Source organism: Alosa pseudoharengus, unplaced genomic scaffold (assembly GCF_046254945.1).
Source record: "Alosa pseudoharengus isolate Yale_2024_CS ecotype anadromous, Long Island Sound unplaced genomic scaffold, YU_APseudo_1.1 YU_APseudo_1.1_scf_6, whole genome shotgun sequence".
Classification (NCBI taxonomy): domain Eukaryota; kingdom Metazoa; phylum Chordata; class Actinopteri; order Clupeiformes; family Clupeidae; genus Alosa; species Alosa pseudoharengus.
In genome coordinates, this window is record NW_027468848.1 from 29,114,082 (window position 1) to 29,135,932 (window position 21,851).

The 21,851-nt window shown below is 45.2% G+C and overlaps 2 protein-coding genes across 2 annotated transcripts in view; one reads left to right on the forward strand and one right to left on the reverse strand.

Annotated features, from left to right (window-relative positions):
• Positions 1 to 21,851, forward strand: part of iqgap2 (IQ motif containing GTPase activating protein 2) — a 52,984-nt gene that overhangs the window by 23,242 nt on the left and 7,891 nt on the right. The window contains exons 9-30 of the mRNA XM_076271000.1: positions 971 to 1,058; positions 1,757 to 1,920; positions 2,163 to 2,250; positions 2,535 to 2,698; positions 2,983 to 3,149; positions 5,520 to 5,644; positions 5,877 to 6,040; positions 9,589 to 9,679; positions 10,310 to 10,477; positions 10,784 to 10,926; positions 11,203 to 11,373; positions 12,302 to 12,385; positions 12,571 to 12,642; positions 12,752 to 12,821; positions 13,110 to 13,318; positions 13,564 to 13,716; positions 14,133 to 14,296; positions 14,674 to 14,898; positions 15,830 to 15,970; positions 16,338 to 16,422; positions 18,270 to 18,502; positions 20,500 to 20,632. Of these exons, the coding sequence (XP_076127115.1) occupies positions 971 to 1,058; positions 1,757 to 1,920; positions 2,163 to 2,250; positions 2,535 to 2,698; positions 2,983 to 3,149; positions 5,520 to 5,644; positions 5,877 to 6,040; positions 9,589 to 9,679; positions 10,310 to 10,477; positions 10,784 to 10,926; positions 11,203 to 11,373; positions 12,302 to 12,385; positions 12,571 to 12,642; positions 12,752 to 12,821; positions 13,110 to 13,318; positions 13,564 to 13,716; positions 14,133 to 14,296; positions 14,674 to 14,898; positions 15,830 to 15,970; positions 16,338 to 16,422; positions 18,270 to 18,502; positions 20,500 to 20,632 (3,102 nt within the window). The remainder of the gene's footprint in view (positions 1 to 970; positions 1,059 to 1,756; positions 1,921 to 2,162; positions 2,251 to 2,534; positions 2,699 to 2,982; positions 3,150 to 5,519; positions 5,645 to 5,876; positions 6,041 to 9,588; positions 9,680 to 10,309; positions 10,478 to 10,783; positions 10,927 to 11,202; positions 11,374 to 12,301; positions 12,386 to 12,570; positions 12,643 to 12,751; positions 12,822 to 13,109; positions 13,319 to 13,563; positions 13,717 to 14,132; positions 14,297 to 14,673; positions 14,899 to 15,829; positions 15,971 to 16,337; positions 16,423 to 18,269; positions 18,503 to 20,499; positions 20,633 to 21,851) is intronic.
• Positions 6,635 to 8,292, reverse strand: f2rl2 (coagulation factor II (thrombin) receptor-like 2). Its single transcript, XM_076271001.1, has 2 exons — positions 8,207 to 8,292; positions 6,635 to 7,760 (listed from the first exon to the last, which is right to left on the reverse strand). Exons 1-2 carry the CDS (start codon positions 8,271 to 8,273, stop codon positions 6,700 to 6,702), a joined length of 1,128 nt encoding a protein of 375 aa, XP_076127116.1. The 5' UTR covers positions 8,274 to 8,292; the 3' UTR covers positions 6,635 to 6,699.

Genomic DNA, 21,851 nt, shown 5'->3' on the forward strand with positions numbered 1-21,851 from the left:
TAACTCAGCCAGATGGACTTATTTACAAGAACACGCCGTAACTTCTAGAAGGCCTCCCACGTTTCCCATACGCAGACCTTTGTCAAGATGTTTTGGTGCTCAATGATTTGACTTTGCAGATATTAGAATAATGCTTCTGGCATGACTGCTGCAACCTATGTGGCAAGATCTAATATCTTTTGAATAGTCTGAGGAAAAAAAAAATATAAAGACAAACTTGGTTTATTCGGGTGAGTGATCACACATTGACTCCTGTTGGAGACTTTAATGAGCTTCAGCATTCCAGTGCATTTTCCCATCAGGCAGGCATGCCTAAAGAAAACAGCCTCTTCCCCTCCTCTCTGGCCTTGGGGTGTTCATGTCCAGTCAGAACATCAGCTGAAACAGACCAGAGGCCCACATACTTTTGAGTATGTTTCCCAACATAGGTTGCGAGGAAATCAGTCATTACTTATCAAGGCATGTTTTCCTTAATACCTGTGCATTTTAAATAACCGCATGGGAAAATCTTTCTAGTCAGTATAAGTATAAGTATATATACTCTTTTGATCCCGTGAGGGAAATTTGGTCTCTGCATTTATCCCAATCCGTGAATTAGTGAAACACACTCAGCACACACGAACACACAGTGAGGTGAAGCACACACTAATCCCGGCGCAGTGAGCTGCCTGCAACAACAGCAGCGCTCGGGGAGCAGTGAGGGGTTAGGTGCCTTGCTCAAGGGAACTTCCCGCTTCCCGCAGCCGTTCCCACTGGTCGGGGCTCAAACCGGCAACCCTCCGGTTATAGGTCCAGAGTGCTAACCAGTGGGCCACGGCCCCAGTGTTGATGACTGACTGACTAATAGGACTGTAATTTGTCTGTCTGATGCAGCAGCTTGATAACAATGTAGGTTCATAGCATCCATGTGCAGTTTTTTTCCACTCATCTCCAAACTCCTAATGACTTCCATGTGCCTCCTTGTCCACAGCGTTCATCTATCGCTACTGAGGAGAGAGATGTTTACGAGGAACTGCTCACACAGCAGGAGATCCAGAGCGCTATCAACCTTGTGAACAGTACGTACGACCTTTGTGAGAGCTGATGTGTATGGTATCCAGCAGCCAGGACATTAGTGTTTATCAGTTTATCAGACCAAGGTCAAGGCCTGGATTGGTTCAGTGAAACCTATACATAACCACTAACCCACACTTCACAATGTCATACTGTAGAGAATAAGAGGTTTCATCACTAGCAGTAATCAGTGAGAAGCGGTAAAGCAAAAAACGGTTCATTTTCCTAAACCTTTGTCGTTTACCATTGTTTTGTAAGAAAGTTCTGGGAACAGTCTGAGAGTAATTCTATGATGGTAATGCTATTTCCAGCACTTTCCGTTTGACATTTAGATTTCAGATTCCTGAACTTGTGACTCGGCTTGGTTTGTTCTCTCTGTTTGCAAATCTATCCACATCTCCAGTCAAGAAAAGTTAGCAATACTGTTTGTTATCAGCTGTATCAGCTGAATTTCGAAACTGCATTTACAATATTTTGATTTGACACACGGGCGATACCACTCACTCACTTTAGCCCACTCAAAACAGGCTGTAAGTACACGTGTTGAAGTGCATAAACAGCAATACATTAGTGAGACTGCTTGAGTTGCTAGAAGTTCATTGCATTCGATTCACAAAATAGTCACCCCCGTTAACAACTCGTATGTTTCATAGTCAGAAATGACCAAAGATGACGATGGTCTGAGCCTTCCTTCTCTCCACAGCACAAGCAGCCGTGCGGCATGTGAACCAGGCCATCGATGCCTGGGATGAGGCTGCGCTCCTGGCAGCACTGAGGATGCCGGCCCTGGGGCTGGTCGGGGTCTCTGAACCCAACGCCCGCTGGTACCTGGACCACTTCACAACGCACAAGGAGCACAGAAATCAGGTGGCTGTTGTTTGTCAACATGGCTTATGCTTGATGCTAGTTGTTACTACCAGTGTTTTCCTTGTCCCTGGCTGAAGATAAGGCTCAGGCCTTTTCAGGCTCAGTTTCCAAATGCAGTTAATATACTGTTATAGACAACTTGGACCTATAAGTTTACAGCCACCACAAAAATCCTTGGCATCTTTACTGTCTGTCTGATGACTCCTGTGATTTGGTCCTTCTGGTTTCTAATTTACTTGTAGGATGCCGGTTACGCCGTGCAGCTGGAGAGGGAGGAGATCCAGAGAGTCGTCAGCTCCTGCAACGAATGTGCTGATGCTGACAAGAGAAGTACGTCATCGTCATGAAATCGACCCTATTCACACCAATCCCCCACTTCCCCCCACAAGACTTCGATTCCATGTCCAGTTATTTCCCTGTTAGTTAGAGATTTCAAAAGAAGAATAAGTTGATGAATTTTAGTATTTGTGGATTTATATGGTTTTTTTTACGTTTTGAGTTGGGTATTTTCCAGTGTCAGTATTTGCCATCTCTAGCAATGAAGTGGTAGCTCTTTGTAGACAGTGTGTCTGTGTCGTACACATGATGAGGGATCTCTGTGTGTGTTGATGCAGAGCTGGAGGCCATCGTTGCCATCAACGCAGCCATTCGTCTGGGTAACGCGGAGGAGACCGTGGAGCAGCTGATGAACCCTGAGGCGCAGCTGCCCATCGTGTACCAGAGCGGCGCCAAGCTCTACCAGGACGAGCTCTTCAGCCTGCAGATCCAGGGCAGCAGGGTAGCCAACATCATATCACACACAGCTACAGGACATCATCATTAATCATTTACATTTACACATAGACATTAGAGAGATATCTTTTACACAAGGCACTGTATGACTGTGGCAGGCCTTGTGTAGAAGCATTGGGAGATTGAATTTGGCTTTGCAAATTATGTATTGTGTTCCTTTTGTCACTGTGCATCACAGTGTCTATATCACAGTGAGGAATTCCTATCTCGACTGGCCAGTATTTCTAAGCGAGGTTGGTTGACACTGACTTTATCTGTGGTCTATTTTAGAGCACCCCTGACCTCACCCACGCGGAGTTGAGCGTTGCCGTGGTGATGCTGTCGGCTGTGTCGGTGCTGAACGAAGTCCTGGACACCAAGGACCCGGTGGCTGTCACCGAGCTGCTGTGTGACTCCCCTCTGGGCTTCAGCAACCTGGACCACGAGAACATGCAGAGGTGAGATTGACAGGAGACTGTTCCGAAATGGGCAGTCTCTAGCCCAGACCGTCTGGGTCAGTTGAAATGGGGGGCGGTGGTAGTGTAGTGGTTAAGGAGCTGGGCAGTAGCCTGAAAGTTGTCGGTTCAATTCCCGGCTTCCACCATTGTGCCCTTGAGCAAGGCACTTAACCCCAAGTTGCTCCAGGGACAATGTGATCCCTTGTTATATAGCTGACATATGTAAGTCACTTTGGTCAAGAAGTGTCTGCTAAATGTAATGTAACTAGATGTACCGCAGAGCGGTACAAAATATGACCGCCGCGCAGTCCAGCACATTTTTTCCACAAAAATAAATCATGCTGAAAGGCCTATATGATTCTAACTGTCTCACTAAATTGCATTATCCACACTCAATTCTCACTGGTATCTGCTAGACAACAAGTACCAAAACATGATTACTGCATAGATTTCACATGTAAAATTCATTTTATACAACCCCACCTCCATCTTGCCTGTTCATAATTCTGAGAAACTCTTGAATTGTGTGCATGTGTGCATGTACATGTTTATGTTATGTGTGTGGGTGTGTGTGTGTGTGTGTGGGTGTGTGTGTGTGTGTGTGTGTGTGTGCGTGCTTGTGTGTGTGCCTGCGTATGTGCCTGTGCATGCAAGCGTACATATGTTTACTGTGTGAGTATGTGTCATACGTATGATTACTGTGAATGTATGTGTGTGTGTGTGTGTGTATCTGTTTGTGCACATGTGTGCACATGAAATGGGTTAACATGACCCCTGGAGGCAAACATACGGAAAAAATTGGTCATCCTAGGCCCTACGGTTCTCACGATATTCACAGAAAACTGTGTCTGCCCTACCCTCCTTTCGGGGGGTCCAGTACAGCAGGGGGGCTACACATCAAAACAAAAAACGATGGTTCAATGCTATCCATGTGGGGTTACATGCCCACCAAGTTTCGTGTACCCCGGTCTTTCAGTGTCCCGGGAATCCTTGTTGGTGTACGGTCACTAAATGTACACATAAATTATTTTATTGTAAGGCCCCCCATGAACGAAAGTTCACAAAACTTGGCATGCATTCGGAGGGTGTCATAATGATCCTACACTTTACATTTCGTGCAGTTTTGACCATGTCAGCCAGAGATATTGTGAAGAAAACACCTAATTTTTTGCTTTTTAATTTTTAACTAGGTGGCGCTATACATGAAATAAGTGGTAATGGGATGGGTTGACATGCCCCCTTAAGACCAACATACAAAAAAAAGGTGGACCTCCTAGGCCCTCGGTTCTCGAGATATTCACAGAAAACTGTCTCCGGCCACCTACAGGCCAGTTGGTGTATAGTAACATAAATTAATTTATTGTGTGGCCCCCCATGAACGGAATTCCACGAAACTTGGCGTGCATTCAGAGGGTGTCATAATGATCCTACACTTCCAATTTTGTGCAGTTTTGACTATGTTAGGTCACAGATACCTGCGATTACAACACCTCATATTTACTTTTTTGTGTTTAACTAGGTGGCACTATACATGAAATGAGTGGTTATGGAATGGGTTGACATGGCCCTTTGAGATCAACATACAAAAAAAAAATGGTCCTCCTAAACCTTACGGTTCTCGAGATATTCACAGAAAACTGTGTCTGCCCTACCCTCCTTTCGGGGGGTGCAGTCCATCGGGGGGGCTACAGATCAAAACGAAAAACGATGGTTCCATGCTATCCATATGGGGTTACATGCCCACCAAGTTTCGTCTACCCCGGTCTTTCAGTGTCCCGGGAATCCTTGACGGAAATTTGGACATGCGAAAAAGAAAAAAAAGAAGAAAAAAAAAATCTGACTAAACCTATATGACCGCCGCTTCGCTGCGCGGCGGTCATAATAATTAAAAATTATAATTTCATTCAGAGCTTATCACGCATAGAAGCCTAACTTCATTTTAAACCCATACCAACAGTTAGGTACCAGGAGGCAAGATAAATCCAAAAGGACCACTCTCCTCAAAGGGGTTAAACGTAGTTGAGACTTGTTATGGTGTAAAGGAGGTTGGCTACTTTGACCTGCTCCCCACACAAACCTGCTGCTGCTGCTGCCCAGCAGTAATTGCTCATTGAAAGATAACGGGGGAAAAATCACTGTGGTATTTGTGGTATTTAGTACTCTCAGCACCTCTGCATTCTTCACGCTGATGAAAAGTATACTAAATAGCATGAAAGTTACACTTCTTGTAACTTGCTTGGTGAGCGGTCTGGAGCTTAATGGCTGTAGACACATCACCCAGGTCACTGGCAGTGTAAATACCCAGAAAGAACTACAGGACATTCATACATCTATTTTTCCATTCTTTTGTTCATTCTTTCACCTCCTCAGGTACGCAGACACGCTGATCACACTGAGGGTAGAGGCTTTAGCACTGGGCCAGGAGTTCCTCACCTGGAACGACGTCCAGAAGTGCATCGACACGGTCAACCAGCAAGTCCACGAGGAGCACGAACGTAAGGGGTCTCAGCTCTCCTAGCGTCATGCAAGTGCAACATAGCAGCTGATTCCAAGGCCTTGAGCTGGCCCCAACCTGTCAGAGCCTTATCAACTGCTAGTTAACTGGCTATTTAAATTATTGGACATGAGTGTGATGCCTAACGGATTGATATTGATACAGTATACGCAGTTGCTTGGTGTAATTGAACCGAGAAGGTCACATAACATGTTTTCATATTGTGTGTGCAGGAGTCATAGCAATAGCTGAGATCAATGATGCGCTGAACTCGGGTGACATGGAAAAAACTCTCGCTGCCCTCCTGTTGCCCACTGCCAAACTGCAGGGTGTGAATCCAGACACAGCCAAACACTATCACGATGTACTGCTGCACACCAAGGACCTCATATGCAAGGTAGCAGAAAGCTCAACACATGCAGTCTCTCTCTCTCTGTGAAAAGCAATTGCTTTCTCTTTTCAAGTAAAAGTGGTGTGTTAATACTGTATGTTGAAGGCGTAGACTGGTATGCAACCAGAGTTAGAGAGATTGAAAAATATATATTTTATTGTCCCGTGAAGGGAAATTAGCTATACACATGCATGCACACACACACACACACACACATATACACACAAGGTTAGCAGATTCGATGAAGGAGATTGACATATTTACAATGCAAGTATACCCATTAAGTTTAAGTGATGAGAACATTTGCCTCAGGATACAGAGATGCCTGTTGTCCCCTGTCCAAGGGATGTTGACAGAAGGATTGACGGCGTAGAGGCTGAAATGATATGCTTGCTAAAACCTGTCCTTTGGCATAAAAGTACCTTGGCTCTTCTCTGGCTGCGTAATTGTGTTTTGCTGAGAAAATATCAAGTCCAGCCAGAGAGGCAGCCATTTTGTTCGGAAGCAGTTGCAACGCACTGGCTTGTTTTGGTTTCCTATATATAGGAATAGCGGAGCACACTGTGTTTCCGTCCCAGGCGTGCATTGTTTAGGGTCATTTTGTGTTGTCCTGTCGTCCCACCACATCCGTGTAGAGACAAACGCCCATGGGGCTTCCCAGAAATTCAGATAAACACAGACATCCCTCTGGGCTTCTTCCTGATGGTGACAACGTGCAGCTTGGAGGTGGTGGTCCTGGACAGGATGTAGGAGAGGAAAGGGTCCAGGCAGCTGTGGAAGCAGCACAGGCACACAGCCATGCCGTAGTAGTCGTAGAAGTGGTCCTGCTGGGCCGTGTACAGCTTGATGTAGTGCAGGACGTGGATGACGGCGCTGGGCGTGAAGCAGAGGACGAAGATGACGAAGACGAGGGTGCTGGCCCTGACGTAGAGTGACCAGTCGCAGCTGGAACGGCCTAGGTGGCGCACGATGGAGCCGTACGCAAAGGCGATGACCACTGCTGGCACCAACAGTCCGGCGACGATCATGCCCAGGCGATATGGCATGAGGAAGGTGTAGGGCTCCTCAGAGTAGGGCAGCACATCGTGGCAGGTGGTGATGTCCAGTCCGCGCAGTTGGTAGGTTTGATGCACAAGCAGCTCAGGTACCATCGCAGCACCGCACGCCAGCCAAACGATGACCGTGGCCAACGCGGCGCAGAAACGCTTGGGCAGGCCCTTGTAGAGGAAGGGCCGCGCCACGGCCAGGTAGCGCATCACACTCATGCACATGAGCGCCTGCACCGAGCAGTAGACGTTGCCGTAGAAACACGCGGTGACCAGGCGGCAGGCAGCTTCGCCAAACACCCAGTCGTTGCCGTGGAGGTGGTAGTGCACGCGGAAGGCCAGCACCGTGAGCAGGAGGAGGTCGGAGGTGGCCAGGCTGAGGTGGAGCACGGCGCCCGAGCAGGTCCGCGAGCGCCCGCTCAAGCATGCGAGGACGAAGATGTTGGAGGGGATGCCCACAGCCATAATGAGGCCGTAGGCCGCGGGCAGTAGTCTGGTGCTCAGGATGCCCTTCAGGTACTCCTTGGCATGCTGGGAGCTGAGCTCCAGCTCATCTGGAGGCTGGCTGAAGTTGCTGGTGCAGTTGTCCAAGCTGGAGCCCGTGGAGGTTCTCCACCCGTTGTAGGTTCTCGGGTTGAGAGGGCAGCCGGAGCCAGTTTTGCCATGTTTCTGCCGCTTGTCTTGGTTATACAACAGCCAGATGTGTGTGAGAAAAAGGGAGAAATTCCATCAGTTCATGAAGCGTTCATGGAAACATGTTCAAACACACAGGCGCTGTAAATGATCTTAACCCTTATATGACCCCGTTGCCTTGACAGAACATGCCTGTTCCCCAGTGTTGTGATGTCATATATACATACAAAGGTATCTGCCAAATCCCAAAACCATATATAATCTATACAAATACATTGTTTTCATGATCACGTGTGTCTGCAAACATTGAAAAACACTTGTTGGTTCTCTGACATTATAGTTTCAAACTCAATCAAAAAGTTGTAGACTGTAGTTTAATAAATTATACAAGTGTCTGGTGCTTTAAAAATAATACATGGTTTCATCAAAGTATTTCATATGTAACAAGTTCTAGAAATAATATTTCAAAACCTTTCAAGATCATTGTTATTACCTTTGTCTTGAATCGAGAACGTCGGTAGCACAAGTGCGATCAGTAACACCAGGAGTGATTTCTTCATGTCTTTTCCTTTGATCCTTTTCCTTACAAATTTAGTGAGGAGGTTTACATCTTCCCCTCTCAGGAAGTTTTCAGCATCTGGACACCTTGGTGTTATGAGCGGTCAGCTCTCCCCCACTGCTGTCCTAGTGGTGGTCGGGTCCTCAGTGACGGTTCAGTGGCCTCTTTCTCTCCCCTGTTAGTTTACAGTACAGCAGATGGTGAGCGAGTAGCGCTGGTTTCCTGTGGAGACTTGAGGAGGATGGGAGAGACTGAATTCCACAGCGCCGTGTCAGGTCGTTTGAGCCAGTCTCTAGCGGAGGGCGGGGGCTACTGTCAGAGATCATCAGTCACGGGGCTGTGCAGTGTATGGGTTATGACGTGGCTGTCGTATTTATGTCGGTTTGACACTTCCTCAGAGTTCCTGTAACTTTTGACTTTATTCCCATATTAGATGCTGCGCCTTAGTCCCTATCTTGGCTCCTTTAGAAAGAATGGTGTCTGAACATGCAAAGTTCAGAACATACATTACACGCTAGGCTACTGGCATCATGTGACTGAATTATGTTATGTCATTTCCTATACAATGCATGTAGTGTTTGTGTATTGTATGAAATGCGTATCATACATAGAAAAAAAGAGTAGTTTAGATTTTTAAACAGTTCATATGGAAGGAAAGGATACAGTATGTTTTAGTTTGTCCACAAAATAGTTTAAAATCAATGTCTTGCTTGCTTGTGTTTTTTTGTTTTGTTTGGGGTGTGTGCCTTGTGTCTGTGAAAGGAAGTGACGAGTTCTCGAAGATAGCCTCCATTGTAAACTTAAGGGGGTCACTGTGATGTCTGCTTCCTTCCAAAAGGGATAAGAGCGGCTGTGTATTTGTCTTTCATTCAAAACCTCCTTCTGTATCTGTAGTGTAGATCAAGTTCACTAGATAAAGGAATGCCTTGTGGTGGTTTCAAGTCTTTTTCTCTTTGTGTAAACAAAAGTGAACACTGCTGCTTTCAATCACTGTTATTAGAGCTAATCTGAAATGTTTCATTTTGCTAATGTTCCCTTAGGTCTTGCCTCTTGGCGTTGAGCAGACGGTATTGTCATTTCCACTTAGTAGCTCTCTGTAGCTCCTTGTCCCAAAGTGACTCATTATTAGCTAGACAGATCAGTGCCAGTTTGTGGTGTCTGTGTCATTCGTCCTACATTTTTCTTCTTTCTTGAGTCTGGGTGCAGTAGCAGCACTTGAGCTGTGATAAGATTCTGTGTGTGAATCATGTGTGTGTGTGTGTGTGTGTGTTTGTGTCTGTGTGTGTGTGTGTGTGTGTGTGTGTGTCACTTCTCAGAGCTCAGGGGACGAGTCGGCTGTGTTGTGGCTTGACCAGATCCAGGAGGCCCTACACACTGCCAACCAGGAGGGGGAGGAAGCACTCAGACGTAACTCAGACCTTTGTTTTTAATATGCTGCATGAAGATTTTGTTTTGATATGCTGCATGTAGACTCTCGTGTAGACATCACTAGTTCAGACACAACTCTTTTGACTCTTTTATTGTTTCTTAATATTATGGAAAAATATGTTTTCAGTGATCATGATTTAACATGCCAGCTAGCTGTGGTTTACTGAATTTCAGATGTGAAATTCTTTGAACCACTCCATAGCTGGGAGTTGCAAACATAAAAAAGAGAAATCAAAGGGAAGGACATTGTTGTGGTCATTCCAAATTACCAGAGAGACTCCCAAATTATGATGCAGAATGTTGGAGATATTTTCTCCAAGCACTTAGATGTTTCTAAACACACTACAGTGGAGTCTGTGGAAAATCTTCTGCGGAAACTTCTGATGTGATTGATACCTACCACACTAGTGCTGAACCACAGAAAAGAGAATGGGACGATTTTTCCCATGTTGTCTCTTTTGTCTGACTTAAACACACACACACACACACACACACACACACACACACACACACACACACACACACACACACACACACACACACACACACACACACACGACACACACTTTGAGGACTAGCGTAACTGATGGGCCTCTCTTGTCCCTGCAGTGGCGGAGGCAGTGGCGGACATCAACCAGCGGGTGGCAGATGGAGATAGCCAGAGCACACTGCAGGCACTGCAGGCCCCTTGTGCCGCTCTGCGAGGAGTCCTGGCCGAATGCGCAGACGACTATCAGTCAGAGCTGGCCAAGCAGCAGGCTCTCAATGCTGCTGAAGGTACTACACACCTACACTTGGTGGAAATGACTGATGTTATGACAACTACACTGATATACTTCATTTAATTGTAATATTTCACAGACCTACCATATTTTCTAGCCCGTAAGGTACGGTATTTCTCAGAGAGTGTAATATATTTAGAAGGCAGAAATGAATATACAAAACATACCTACTTGACAATTGCTGATACCAGATTAAGCCTTATAGAAAAAAGTGTTGAGTAATGCATGAAATGAATACAGGACATACTGTAGGATTTTTCTGTTCATGTTTGAACAGAGTTTTACTCCATGTCCTGTGTAGGTGGCGATGATGGTGTTTGGGTTAAGCACAGAATAAAGGACAGATATGACTACTACTACAACATACAAACCAAAGAAGGGACCTGGAATGAACCAAATGAGTTTGTGCACAACACCTCACAGCTTACCAAAGAGGAAATACAGGTACTAGACCATCAGCCAACCTCCCTGCCTTCATGCACCCTTAGATTCTTAGAGAGGTATAACACAGTGATAATGTAAATTTACTTGTTCTCTGTTGAATAGTTTTCAGGAGAGTGGACATGTTTATTGGTTGTTCCAGCGGTATTAGAATGTGCCTTTGTTGTTTCTGGCATTATGTTCAACACATGAATCAGCAGTCACTAGTCACAGAAAGTGTCACTGTTTACTCAGTCTGCTGCTGAGCTGTGTGCTGATGTGATCTGAACTAACCCCTAGAGCACAGTGGGAGGTGTGACGGCCGAATATAACAGGGAGCAGCTCTGGGTGGCCAACGAGCCGCTCGTCATCCTGCTCCAGGCTCGGATTCGTGGGTACCTGGTGAGGAGGGCCCAGGCTGAGAGACTACGGTATCTACGGCAACAGGAGCCAAGTGTGGTCAAACTGCAGGTACAGTAGAAGTCACAGGCTACAGTACATTCATTGTTTTGCACTTTTATGATCACCAAAAGTATTGGTTTTACCAAAAATATTTTGCAAGTATTTCTAAACTATAAAAATACATACCTATTAAGTATTTTGATACAAATACATACATTACTTCAACCCAATAAAATACAAATTACAAAATACTATGTATACTACGTATTTCAAATACATGTTGCCATCCCTGGCAAAGGCTGCAATTAATCATGCAGCTTGCAACTCTGTCAGTGGTTAATCTTGTCACATCTATGGTTTTTATATTCATGTCATCCTCTTTGTGAAAGACAGTGAAGCTCACCGAACAGGAATGCTGTGCTTCTCATGCAGTAGGCATTCTTACCAATTAGAAGTGGCCCAACTTAAAGCGAAATCTGCAATATTAAACTGAAGTTAGACATTTAAGAAAAAATCAAATCGTAATTGGAATATCTGTCAGAAAATCACAATTAGACATTTTCCCCAAATTGTGCAGCCCTATTTTCAATTTATTTTTCATCAACAAGGATTGGTCATTGAGGTTGCAAACTGAGGAATAATGTTTGACTCACAGACTGTGACTCTTGACTCCAAGACTGCAACTTGTCAAGACGAGAGACCAGCTGACTCATATGTTTAAAAATACAAAGGAAGATATACTGCGGAGTGACATATTCCAGCAAGAATGTTGTCCATACAGTACAAATCTACAGCTACATGCTTCCTCTTCCAAACATGTACAGCAGAGACCCAGATATGTTTTTGTTTTTGTCCTGTTTGCCATTCCTGGAAGCTATAGGAAGTGATGTGTCAGTTCCATAGTGTTTGTGTATGTGTTTAGTGACGATGATCTTTTATTTATGGGATTTATTTGCTTATGTATGTGAACAGTAAATATGATGATGCTTTTGTGCAGGCTTCTTGGAAGGGACATAAACAGAGGAAATCCTACAAAGAGAGACTGAACACACTTCAAAGCAATGTGGGCTCAGCAGTTAAGGTAATGTGTACAGTTTAGAACCCGTCATACAGTACATGTCATACGGTACTTGAATATTTTTAAAGTCACATTTGGCAAGTTGGAAAGTTATTTTGGTTGACAGAATGAATGCATTGAAGCTTAAAGAATGATTGCTTTTGATGTTTGCCCGGCTTTAAAAGTAGTTCTTGTCTGTCTGCCTTCAGATCCAGTCTTTGGTGAAAATGTGGATTGCCAAAAGCAGGTACACTAAAAGGCTGCAGTACTTCAAAGACCATGTAAGTCATGATGGCACAATCCCAGCGATCTTTCATGGCATGCTATTGTCATGTTAGGGTGTCCTGTGTCCTGATGGTACCTTTTCCTGGTTTTGTTGTGTCTTGATAGGAGAAGGAGATTGTGAAGATCCAGGCCTTCTTAAAAGCAAACAAGGCTAGAGATAACTACAAAACACTCAGTGAGTAGAATATTCCCACTCTTCCATTTTCATCTGGTAGGTGCAAGCTATCTAACAGCTCTCTGTGTGTGTGTGTGTGTGTGTGTGTGTGTGTGTGTGTGTGTGTGTGTGTGTGTGTGTGTGTGTGTGTGTGTGTGTGTGTGTGTGTGTGTGTGTGTGTGTGTGTGTGTGTGTGTGTGTGTGTGTGTGTGTGTGTGTGTGTGTGTGTGTGTGTGTGTGTGTGTGTGTGTGTGTGTGTGTGTCTGTGTCTGTGTCTGTGTGCTTATGGTTTGATTCCCTGTGTTAAAGCTGGGGCCCAGGACCCCCCTCTGGCAGTGGTGCGGAAGTTTGTACACCTCTTGGAGCAAAGCGACCTGGATGTCCAGGAGGAGCAGGAAGTGACACGGCTCAGGGAGGAAGTGGTCACCAAAATCCGTTCTAACCAGCAAATGGAGAAGGATTTGAATTTGATGGACATTAAGATTGGCCTGTTGGTGAAGAACAGGATCACACTACAGGTATGGCTTTCACTTGTGGTGCATTTGATTAGTAGCCTAATACACTGGCTCTCAAACTTACTCAGACAGCAGTGATTAGGTTTTGTATTTTTTTTTTGTTGAATATATCAAAAATGTAATGAAAAGTCTTCAGCAATGTACTGTTATTGTATTTTTCACTTGCCAACTTAGCTTTTTCTTAATAACACCGCTGATGTATGACTAAAGTGATAACAATTTTCACACTCTGCTTGCTCCTAAACTAGGATGTGGTGTCGCACAGCAAGAAGATGAAGAGCAAGAAACACAAGATGAGCAGTGAGGGCTTGGCCGTGGGGGCCCGACAGGGCATTAAGGGCCTGAACAAAGGCAAGAGGAGGCGACTGGAGGCCTACCAGCACCTCTTCTACCTGCTACAGGTCAGGCTGAGACGCCATCTTTTTCTCACTGCTCACATCCGCTTCAGTGGCTTCTCCATCTCATGTGATTTTTTTGTTTGAAGGGAGTAGTGGTTTGGCGGCTAGCTACCCGTTGACCCACCGTTGATGGGTCAGGGAATGTTTATGGTCCGAATTGGTTGACAACTCAAAAGGGAATTTGAAAGTTAGACTTTCAGTAGGTGACAACAGAAGTAAATGTTGGCAAAGTATTATTTAATGGCTACAGTACTTATAATTCAGGGATTATCAGATGGTTCATTGATTGTATTTGACAATGATGGAGAGTGTTTTATCATGTACAGTGTAGTCCTCCTCCTTTTTGTTGCATCATTGAATGGCTGTCTTACTCTGTATAGTATATTGTACAAATGGTATGCATTGCATTTGTCTCGTAGACCAACCCATCCTACCTGGCCAAGCTCATCTTCCAGATGCCTCAGAACAAGTCCACCAAGTTCATGGACACGGTGATCTTCACCCTCTACAACTACGCGTCCAACCAGCGCGAGGAGTTCCTCCTGCTGAAGCTTTTTGAGTCAGCTCTCCAGGAGGAGATCAAGTGAGCCATCTCCACCCCTACACTTCCCAAAACCGTATTACACTCTTCATATTTAAAAGATGAGGCTGTCCATGATGTTTTATGGAGTACAAGATGGTCTGTAGATATGTTTTCCCTCTGTTCAAGAATGTGTCTGGATGATGTGATTTATCCAACATTGCTAGAGGCTCATTCAGAGAAGTGCTATAGAGATGATGATGTACCTGATGCAGTCTGTTCCCAGAACTGTTGGTTGTTTTTAATAAACAGGGTACAATTTGGGGGGGTGGGGGGTGTTGGGAAAAATATGGACACTTGCATCAGTGTGTCGTAATATATTTGTGTTTAAAAGTGTGTTTACTGTGTTAAGTGTTGTTTGGTTTTGTGCTCCTCGTCAGGTCTAAAGTGGATCAGATCCAGGACATTGTGACGGGAAATCCCACGGTTATCAAGATGGTGGTGAGTTTCAACCGAGGCGCTCGCGGTCAGAACGCCCTGCGCCAGCTGCTGGCCCCCGTGGTGAAGGAGATCATCGAGGACAAGAGCCTGGGCATCAACACCAACCCTGTGGACATCTACAAGGCCTGGGTCAACCAGCTGGAGACACAAACCGGACAGGCCAGGTGGGCAACAAACAAGCTCTATTTCTTTCTACATGTCTCTGTTTCCCCTCTCTGGAATATGGCACGCACGCACGCACACACACACACACACACACACACACACACACACACACACACGCACAAACACACACAAACAGACACACACGCACGCACACACACACACACACACACACACACACACACACACACACACACACACACACGCACACACACACACGCACAAACACGCGCGCGCACGCACGCACGCACGCACGCACGCACGCACGCACGCACGCACGCACGCACACACACACACACACACACAGACACACAATTGCAAAAATCTTAATCATAATTGCACAGGCTCATGTTCATATTTGCTTGCTGGATGTGTTAAGATAACTATGTGTACTGTAAGCCTCTTACTGCATTATTTATCTTTACCTCCATGGCCACCCAAACCATGAACATTTCATTAAGGTTATATGCCTTCATCTCATTTGACCTGTGTTTGAGACACATATGTATATTAAACTCTGTCCTGTATACAGGTTCTCACATGTACTGTATACAGAGGTATACACACACTCGCATTGCATTTATGTATGTTTCATGTTTATGTCTCTGTGACGCACTCTATCTCTCACACACACATGCGTGCATAGCACACACACACACACACACACACACACACACACACACACACAAAGACAGGCTGTGCATTGTATGTATACATACACAATACACTGTGCTCATCAAAACCAAAATGATAATCTGAATATAAGTTTAAGATGTTTTCCCCCTATCTGTTCCAATATTTATTTACTCCTGTTTTTGACCTCCCAACAGGGGATATCAATCCTTTTTAACAAAACACAAGCAAAATTCATTGTTTTAGTTGAATTTTGTCATTTATTCAGGTCATAATTATTATTATTAATTACTATTATAGTAACCTGCCTTACGAGGTGACTGCTGAGCAGGCTCTGTCCCATGAGGAGGTACGGACCAAACTGGATTCGTCCAATCAGATGCTGTGCACGGTGACGGACAAAGTGCTCAGCTCCATCACTTCCTCACTCGACAACATTCCGTAAGCTTTAGATTCCCAGAAATAGCAAAAAAACGAATTGTTTATCTGTAATGTCATTTTGTGTGTACTGCATGAGTCCGTTTATTTTGTTGTGCAGCCTTTGAGGCATCCATTTTGCCCACAAGGGGTCAGTATTGGTGTGTGGCCAAATGCCTGAGAACATCTGTCATTACTTTTGAACAGTGTACCACTATCATGTCACCGCTCGGCTGCTCGGCTGCTGTTTGTCAGCATCTGTGTGTATTTCCATTAGACCAGAATGTAAGCATTTGCAATGTTTCAGAATGACGCTTGTGTTTTCATGCTGTGCATTGTGGGTCATGTCCACGCGGGCCATTTCACGCTGGTGTTTTGTCTTTGCATGTAGCTATGGCATGAGATACATTGCAAAGATCCTGAAGAACACGCTCCACGAGAAGTTCCCAGACGCCACGGAGGACGAGCTACTGAAGGTCAGGAGCTGGACTTTGTGCACATCATTTCATCCTGTACTGTACTGGGGAGGAGGCCTGGGAGTTGTCAGGTCTACCAAGTAACAGCTGCAGCTGGCCCCCTCAGTCCCACTCTCTGGCAGAAAGCTGAGTTCCTGGACTCCTTGCTTGAGGCTTTAAGCTTATTAGCAGATGATTTGTAGATTTGTGTGAAGTCTCAGAGATGGACAAACTGTTCGAAACTAAATGTTCCTCCCTGGTGACTGTGAAGGAAAAGGCTGCAGTGAGGAGCCAGAGTCATGTTGGGTCCTTGAGTTCATCTTCAGAGCGGAGAGTAAAATGATAATGGGGTTTTGGTGCCTTTTTGAGAGCTCTGTTTGTCAGCTTTGTTGCAAATGTGTGATGGATCCTATAAACAATTTACATAGAGTCGTTAGTGTGGGAAATGCTCTTAAGGGTTGTTCACACCAAGAACGTTAAAGCTAATATGAATGTTTTCGTCCACACATAAACTATAGTGATATCAACATCGTTATACAACAGCAAGATATTGTCAGGGTCAATTTCAATTACCGTATTATTATACAGGGTTCCCACAGTGATGGAAATCCTGGAAAAGTAATGGAATTCTACATGTATATTCCCATTCCCAGGCCTGGAGAAATCATGGAATTCAGTAAATTCATTGAAAGTTTTGGAAAAGTCATGAATTGTCATTTTGTGATACCTAGGACGCATAGGCTTTGCCAGAGCCCCTTTACCGGGGCATGTGCCCCAGTAGCAAACTGCTGTGCTCCAGTACAATCTTAAGTTCAGGTTCAACTAGTTCCTGTATTTAGCAGCGACATTGTATTTAGATAATAAAGGGAAAAGAAAGGAATGTGGTCAAATTCGAAAAGTCAAAGCAAGATATTAAAGGAGCAACGCAAAATTTAAGCAGAGAGACGTACGTGAGTGTCCTTATTCAAAGATACATGTAGGCTGTTATGTTAGTGCAAATAGTATGAGAGTCAAGAGTAGGCCTGATCTACTCAAATGAAATAGTAAATGAACACAGGTAACCACTTTGACATCATTTCATGGAGCACTGAAGTGTATGCTCTATTTTTGACCATTTCTGAAATTGTGAAATTCATCAATCATGCTTTGTGATTGTGACGTTATTGCTGTATCATCATAACTATTCTACCTGTGTGTGCATGGCTACATTTCTAAAGTGCAAAATAGTTTAGGCTACAGCACACATATCTCCATATAGAAACAAGCGAGTGAAATCATTTAATTTCTTCTCAAAGTGCACCAGATTGATACATTTAAACTTTAAAATGTATAAATGTACAACATGTTTTCTTCCGGGGGAGCATCCCCCTGTACAACCTTATAAGGGGGTGGGGGGGGCATGTGTCCCAGGGCAGTTTTAGGTAGTGACACACCTGGAGCATACATCAACTCACATCGCTTCCTTCATAGATATATAATAGTTTTATCCAGTCTTGTCACTTTTCATAATTGACCCCAACCTGTGGTGTACAGTAAGCAAATTTATACTTGTAGGTCATGGAAATTTCATTCAGGGTCATCCTAAAGTCATGGAAATTTGGAATTGTCAGTGAAAATGAGTGGGAACCCTGATTTATAGTTCTTGGTGTGAACAGCCCATAACCAAATAGAAATTAAAAAATGTCACGGAGAACGTTTTAGCTTAGTCGTGTACGATAGAGCCTTGTCATTGTTGTTGCATGGTGCAGGACAGACTCAGACTTCACTTCAGTCACTAGTGCTGATGGTGTATGTGTGTGTGTGTGTGCGTGTGTGTGTGTGCGTGCACATGTTTGTACTGTATGTGCATGTGTGTGTGTGTCTGGCAGATCGTGGGGAATCTGCTCTACTACCGCTACATGAACCCGGCCATCGTGGCGCCGGACGGCTTCGACATCATCGACATGACGGCGGGCGGGACACTGCACTCGGACCAGCGGCGGAACCTGGGGTCTGTGGCCAAGATGCTGCAGCACGCCGCCGCCAACAAGTTGTTCGAGGACGAAAGTGGCCACCTGACCTCCATGAACCAATACATCTCACAGACCTACCAGAAGTTCAGGTGAGGCCGACAGGCAGAGGGAGATCGAGGGAGAGGGAGAGGATCTCTGATGTTGGCCTCAGTCATTTGCATGAAGAAAGAGGCTGAAATTCGGACAGTTCTGGCTTAGTATCTAAAGTTCTATTTAGATGGGATGAATTTACCAGGATAATTACCGAGCTAAGTAATGACAATAGCTCATGTGTATTGTACAATTGCACATGTGTGAGTGATTTTATTCATTCTTGGATGTCTCTAAAGCACAGGGCGATGAAATACATCCATTGTGCAATGCTGTTTGTGTAATTAAGAACAACTTTATCACTGTAGTTCACACCAGTGTCTGAACCAGAGGCCGTGAACTGTACGAGAATGTATTTTCTCAAAACAAGTGCTTAATCAGTGACTGCACAGAAAATTCCAGGAATCCTTGCGTCAGGTAAAAAGGGTAGAAATTCACACTATGTGCCCGGTAGCGGACGGGTCACCACAGGGTAGAGGCTACGCACACCAGATCCGAGAGAGCTGGGCCCAGGAGGAGGGAGAGGAAGTGGGCCTTTGTGTGAAAGTGTGCTATCAGCACATGGACAGTAGGGAAGGATCGGAGCGGAAAAAGGCAGAGCGGAGGGAGCACTGAAAGGTGGCTCCATGGATGTGCAGCCTCGCGCTCTTTTCCTCGCCCTCTCCGTCTCCCCCTTCTCTCTCTCTCTCTCTCTCTCTCTCTCTCTCTCTCTCTCTCCGCTTACTGCATCCCTCTCCCACTGCCCCAATAGCTCCCATTCTCTCTTTTCCAGCCTTCTATCCCCCTTTACCTCATTCTCTCTTTCTCCCTGCCTTTCCTTCTCTCCCTCCCTTCCCCCCTGCCTTGCTCTCTCTATCACCCTCCTTTCACTTTCCCGTAGCCCCCCCTCTCCCTTCTTACTTTCATTCTCTCTCTCTCTCTCTCTCCACTCCCTGTTTCTCCATCTGTTTTGACCCCCTCCCTGGCCTCTGTCACTGGTGCAGTGAGTCATGTCTTACTGGTAGTCACACGGCTCCCTGTCTCTGTGTATGTCTGCGTGCTGTGCTGCAGTGCCCCCCCCCCCCCCCCCCTCCCTCGCCTCCCTGTGCTCTGCACCCATGGCTGCATCTGCCGATCTAATTAAGACATTACGGAGGCCCTGCACCCACTCAAGAGCTACAGTCTGCCTCGCTGCCTAATGCTTTCCCTCGATCAATGCAATGTCCACTCTGTATTTGAAAGGGAGGAAAAAACTATTAGGATGGGAGAGCATGATCATTTCCCAGACACCTTTGGTGGGTACGTAATGACAGGATAGCAGGGAGCACTGAATAAACACGATGAGCAGGCTAAAATGGAGAGAGGAGGTTGGGATTGTGGCTCTGTAGTGCAGTAGTGAGTGTGGTCCTATTCCAATAGTGTCTGGATGTTGTCTGGTGGTGTATAATGATTAGATATGGAGTATTGAATCAATGTTAATGCATGTTAAACTGGAGATAGGAATATGAGATGTCTAGTGGCTGTCTTGTTTAGCACTCTTTAATAGGCCATACTGTACATGTTTTGGAAAAATGTTTACTGGACATGTACTGTAAGAAGGGACCTGGACCCCAAAATCTAAGTTGCTTTATAAAACACTGAAGTGAGTAATTCCTAGAATGTTCCACACGGTAAGATGGATGTCATGAGTCACAAACTCCTTGAGTAATCCACAGCAGGACAAATGCACTGTTAAGCCTGAGAATGGGTCTGTACGAGAGTCAAGTCTTGGCCTATACCACCAGTTTTATAGGTGCTTATTCAGTTGAGACAAATCAGTGTTTTTTCTGGAGTCTTTTTTTGCATTGCAGAGACCCACATTTAAGTGTTTCATTTCTTTTCACAAATTGCATTTCTGTATTGTCACTGGTGGTGACTGATTGGCTGAAACTTGCCCACTGCTCAGCATTTCTGCTGCTCTCTCTCTCTCTCTCTCTCTCTCTCTCTCTCGCTCTCTCTCTCTCTCTCTCTCTCTCAGGGCCTTCTTCCAGGCTGCCTGTGATGTGCCCATCCCCGAGGAGAAGTTCAACATGGACGAGTACTCGGACATGGTGACGCTCAGCAAGCCCATCATCTACATCTCTGTGGACGAAATCATCAACACGCACTCAGTAAGGGCCTCATCCCCCACTGGGGACCCCATTAATCCACCGTCTGTGAATGGCTTTAGGGCTGTATATCTGCTGTGAAAAAGAGCTCTCCTTCACACTTCAATTCAAATAGAGGATTAGAACACAGAGTAGGGATTAGTCAGCCATACGTTGTGATTATTAGGTCCACCCCAGTGATCTAAGGAGCCTGACGTTATGGGATTAAAGTAACACAATGTAGGAATCCCCCTTCTCTGTCAACTTTCACTGTATTGGGTACCCATTTAGCGCTTAGAGGGTACCCACTTCGTCTAAAACCGACAAAAAGGTCATGACCCTACCCGTGACAAGTGTTACATATTGCAATACCTGGCGTTGCAAGCACACATTCTCTGTGGCATAAAAATAAGTTTGAAGACGTTAGTTTAAGGTTTAAGAACTGCGTTGTATTGCTTTAAGACGCATTTAAGGTGTAATGTGCCTGGGAACAGCATGTACATTGTTTTGAGAATATCACTCAGTGCTTTAAATTAGATACCTGATGGCCAATTAGAGAAGACGTGACTGTTGACTAGCATTAGTCAAAAGAGCTGTATAGTCATCATGAGTGTGTAATCTGTTGAAAATGCTTCGTCGTGCTGTAAATGTACCTGGAAGCCGTTTACTGTAGTTCATTGGGATATGACTTCTGCTGAGGTGCTCATAATTGCTGAAAGCAGAAGGTCACATAGCAGATGCACAACTTCCCCCATGCTGACTTGTCATTTTTCTCAGGGTGTTTATTATGATCCACTGCAATGGTAGTAACATGGTTTCATTTTAGTAGGGGGGTTGTCATGCACTCAAACCTCCGTGACTCATGACAAGGTGTGAGTCACTCAGAGGAGCGAGTAAGCTGGACACACACACACACACACACACGCTCACACACATGCACACGTACACACACGTGGCTATTGCTGATTCATTATTGACTGGTTTTCTGTGGCAGCTCAGTGAAAGTCAATTCACAGACCCACACATAGACACACACACACGGAGAGAGGACCGTTCTCAGTGTCAGCCCTATAGATCCCCATTATGAGGAGGCCCAGTACAGTCTACCTTCTGGCCCCTCACGGCACACTCACACCCCACACTATCACACCGGTGACTGTCAATCACCCAGGCCTCTTTTACACACACTGTCTCTCCATTCCCTTCCCCACACCCTCATTTTTCTCATGCTCATTTCCTCTGT